At 42.7% G+C, this 4,466-nt stretch overlaps 1 protein-coding gene across 1 annotated transcript; it reads left to right on the top strand.

Moving 5' to 3' along the window:
• The first annotated feature begins 304 nt into the window (after positions 1-304).
• On the top strand, positions 305-4,108 carry LOC143362404 (uncharacterized). The gene is made up of 3 exons (XM_076802522.1): positions 305-359; positions 402-710; positions 909-4,108. The coding sequence occupies exons 1-3, from the start codon at positions 305-307 to the stop codon at positions 4,106-4,108; spliced, it is 3,564 nt and encodes a 1,187-aa protein (XP_076658637.1).
• The last annotated feature ends 358 nt before the right edge of the window (positions 4,109-4,466 follow it).

Here is a 4,466-nt window from a genome sequence, read left to right as displayed (position 1 = left end):
GTGTAAACACTTCGATAAAATGAATGTCGACAAACGGATAGAAGCAGTAAAAAACGCGAAGCATTGCCTCAATTGTTTAGCTCCAGGACACACGGCTGAACAGTGCAATGCTAGTAAATGTAGAGTTTGCAATTTACCACACAACACCAGATTGCACAAAGATTCGAGACCACAGTTTCAAAAAAGAGAAGAACGTGCCGACAGCCCGAAACCCGGGTGCAGTTCTTGACTTTCTCAGCATCTCGATGTTTCACACAAGCTCCCATACACTTCCTTATTGACAGACGGTTCTACGCATGATCTCATGACCACCGCAATTGTACACGCTTTCGACTGTAACAATCGGCCTCTCGAGTGTCGTACGTTACTCGACACGTGTTCAAATGCGAATTTCATTACAGAGGCTTTTGCCAAAAAATTAAATATAATCAGTCAGGAACGAAGTGTGAACATCGAGGTGTTGAATGAGCTAAAAACGGTAACGAACAAAACGCTACGAATAAAGGTCAAATCGCGCATTAACGGATTCAATCGCACTCTCAATTTTTTCATTATTCCACATATTTCCAGTCAGTTACCCGATCGTCAAATTAACAAATCGCAATTGCACATCCCATCAAATATACAACTTGCTGATCCTCATTTTCATCGGCCGTCACATGTAGACATGTTAATCGGTACCGGAACAACTTTGGCGTGTCTTAGCATAGGTCAGATCGAGATTGGTTCTAAACAACAGTCCGATCTGATACTGCAAAAGACACAATTCGGATGGATCATCGGGGGGAATGCACCGGTTTCATCAACTCGCGAAACACACAAAACCTTATTAACAAATGTGGAATTTGATATGAAAAAATTTTGGGAGGTTGAAGAGGGACCGCATAACTCGTATTTTTCACCTTCAGAAAATGAATGCGAGTCCCATTTCAAACGGACAGTCAGACGATTGAAATCTGGACGATATATAGTAGCGCTTCCGTTCAATGAGAAGAAGCAGCTAATCGGCGAATCCCGTACGCACGCTCTAAATCGCTTTTTGTCTTTGGAACGTAAACTTACTCGCGACTCGCAACTCAGGACCGAGTATAATCGAATCATGGACGAATATATTGATTTAGGTCACATGACACAGGTAAAAAATGACCAAGACACACACGGGTATTATTTGCCTCATCACGCCGTCATCAAACCCACCAGCTCGACCACAAGATGTCGAGTTGTATTCGATGGTTCGGCTAAATCCACAACCGGGATTTCTTTAAATGACTCGCTACATACAGGACCGACCATACAGGACGACATTTTTACTTTATTGAATCGCTTTCGGATGCACACCTATGTTATATCAGGTGACATAGAAAAAATGTATCGCCAATTTCTCGTACGTCCTGAAGATCGTCAATTTCAAAGGATTATCTGGAGAAATAACAAAAACGAAATTACTACATTCGAACTCAACACAATAACATTCGGTTTAACCTCTGCACCATATTTAGCCATCAGATGTTTACAACAATTGGCATCTGAGGAATTCATACATTTCCCAAGGGCTTGCGAGGTTATTTCCAAGGACATATACGTAGACGATCTTTTAACCGGCACAGATAACTATGACGAGACGCTACGACTACGTAACGACATTATTCTAGTATTAAAACGAGGAGGTTTAAACATTCGGCAGTGGGTATCAAACGACCCAAACCTCTTATCCGGACTTTCCGAAGAAGACATTCATCCAAAATTCTTCGGCGACACCACAGTAAAAACGTTAGGTATTGCATGGGATCCGAAGGACGATTCAATAAATTATCAAGTTCACGTTACGCCACGACATACATATACGAAACGGACGATTCTTTCAACGATCGCGAAGATTTTTGACCCGTTAGGTTTACTCGGTCCAGTCACAGTCGTTGCAAAGATATTAATGCAACGGTTATGGCAATTGAAGGTCGATTGGGACGAATCGTTGCCCATGAGCCTCCAGACTGAATGGTCAAATTATCAAGAAGAGCTCAGCCTCTTGGAAGGTTTAAAGTTTGAGCGACATGTCTCTCAACCCTCAGTCAAACGATTAGAGCTGCATGGCTTCTGCGATGCAAGCGAGCGGGCGTACGGGGCTTGCATATATATTCGGTCCCTTGACGTATCGGGGAATATAAGGGTACGACTTCTTTGTGCAAAATCACGCGTTGCACCCTTAAAAACCATCAGTTTAGCTCGTCTGGAGCTTTGCGGGGCTGTCCTCCTTTCGTCACTATACGATTCAATCACGAGGTGTCTGAACCACAAAATTCACGAGACGATTTTGTGGACAGACTCTACCATAGTTCTACATTGGTTGCATAAACCGCCTAACATATTAAAAACCTTTGTGGCCAACCGGGTTGTGGAAATTCAGACTAAAACAAACATACTCGCATGGCGACATATTCGGTCTTCAGACAATCCTGCGGATTTGTTATCACGCGGCACAACTCCCAGGATTTTGATAAATAGCAAAATCTGGTGCAACGGACCAGATTGGCTCGCTACTGACGAATCGCTATGGCCAGCATCTTGCTTTGAGCCTCCTCCAGAAACGCCTGAAATGCGTAATATACAATGCTTTACAGTCACCAGTGCGCAACCATTCGATTTGTTATTACGGTATTCATGCATAGACCGTCTGCGCCGAATTATTTCATATTGTTTACGATTTCGTCCGACAAATCGCAAAACTGGATCCATTTCCATTCAAGAATTAGAACGCGCCAACGAAATCATAATTAAGTCAACTCAGACAAACGCGTTTTCCGAGGAGATCGCAGCTCTTAAATCAAAGGCCGGTTTGAATCCTAAGAGCAAACTATTATCTCTAAACCCGTTCATCGATGAACAAGGGATACTTCACGTAGGTGGTCGACTGCAATATTCTGATCTAGAATACAACACAAAACATCCAATACTTTTGCCAAAGAGCCATCACATAACCGATTTGATAATCCGCGATATTCACATTCGAAATTGTCATTCTGGATTGACTTCTACCCTATACAACGTTCGACAAAAATACTGGCCAATCGATGGTAAGAACACTACCCGAAAAATCATCCGGAATTGTATCAAATGCTTTCGATTCAGCCCACCAACGACAAATTACCTAATGGGTAATTTACCCACCACGCGCATTACCGAATCCAGACCATTTTCAAACGTTGGAACAGACTTTTGCGGACCGTTTTATATCAAAGAACGTCGTCATCGAAATCGGACGCGCGTTAAGGTTTACGTTGCCGTATTTATCTGTTTTTCCACCAAGGCAGTCCATTTAGAAGTGGTGGGCGATCTAACTACGGACGCCTTTTTAGCAGCCTTGAAAAGATTCATCGCGAGGAGGGGCATTTGTAGTAACATTTATTCGGACAATGGCACTAATTTCGTAGGTGCCAACAACGAATTGAACGAACTTCACAGAGTTCTACGAGAGGATGAGAGGGTCAATCGATTTGTCTCTGACAAAAAGATTTCATGGCATTTTATGCCTGCCTTGTCTCCTCACTTCGGCGGACTCTGGGAAGCAGCTGTAAAGTCGTTCAAACATCATTTAAGGCGTGTTGTCGGTGATCAGCTTTTCACGTATGAGCAATTTGCCACGTTCGTAACCGAAATCGAGGGAATCCTAAATTCCCGACCATTGACTCCTCTTTCTTCCGATCCAAACGACCCCGCAGCATTGACTCCTGCCCATTTCCTTATTGGTACTGCGATAACGAGTGTGCCTGAAGCTGACTTCACCGCAAGTCCGAGCAATCGGCTGTCAAATTGGCAGCACATACAAAAGGTTAAGCAGGACTTCTGGGCCAGGTGGTCCAAGGAATACATCCACCAACTACAAACCCGGACCAAGTGGATGAAGGGATCCCACGACATCCAGGAAGGCACGGTTGTCATCCTGAAGGACGATCACCTGCCTCCACTCCAGTGGAATCTTGGAAGAATCTTGGAGATCCATCCCGGCGCCGACAACATCATACGTGCTGTCACAGTTAAAACCAGTAATGGTGTATATAAACGAAATGTGAAGCAGCTTGCCCCCCTTCCGATTGCTTCCGATACCAATTGAATAATTTCATGAACAATTGCGTTAATTTTACTCGTTTCTTCCTTTATTCTTTGCGTTATCATTCGTTCGTATATAATTACGTAAATCTTCATTTTATGTAGTTATATTAGCGGTAGGATTTTATGCGTTTTATCATTTATTTTTCTTTTGCATTTACTCGTATTATATTAATCGTTTACTCGTTTAGCGCTTAATCCTATAATTACGTTCGATTGCGTTTTTTCATATTTTATTCGTCTTATTTAATATATTATTTATATTCTTATCTCATTCGCGCTGCCATCATAGGGCATTAGATAATCCGATTCGTTTCATTGAACTATGCGTACAGTTCAACGGGGAGAGCATGTTCGTTCCC

The sequence above is a fragment of the Halictus rubicundus genome, chromosome 2 (genome assembly GCF_050948215.1).
Source record: "Halictus rubicundus isolate RS-2024b chromosome 2, iyHalRubi1_principal, whole genome shotgun sequence".
Taxonomy (NCBI): domain Eukaryota; kingdom Metazoa; phylum Arthropoda; class Insecta; order Hymenoptera; family Halictidae; genus Halictus; species Halictus rubicundus.
The sequence above is the reverse complement of the archived record's forward strand: the minus strand, read 5'-3'. Positions and strand labels throughout refer to the sequence as shown.

Coding starts and splice junctions, on each gene's coding strand:
- LOC143362404 (XM_076802522.1), top strand. CDS start 305: ATGACCACCGCAATTGTACACGCTTTCGACTGTAACAATCGGCCTCTC. Junction 360..401: donor CAATCGGCCTCTCGAGTGTC/GTACGTTACTCG, acceptor ATTTCATTACAG/AGGCTTTTGCCAAAAAATTA. Junction 711..908: donor TTTGGCGTGTCTTAGCATAG/GTCAGATCGAGA, acceptor TTTCACCTTCAG/AAAATGAATGCGAGTCCCAT.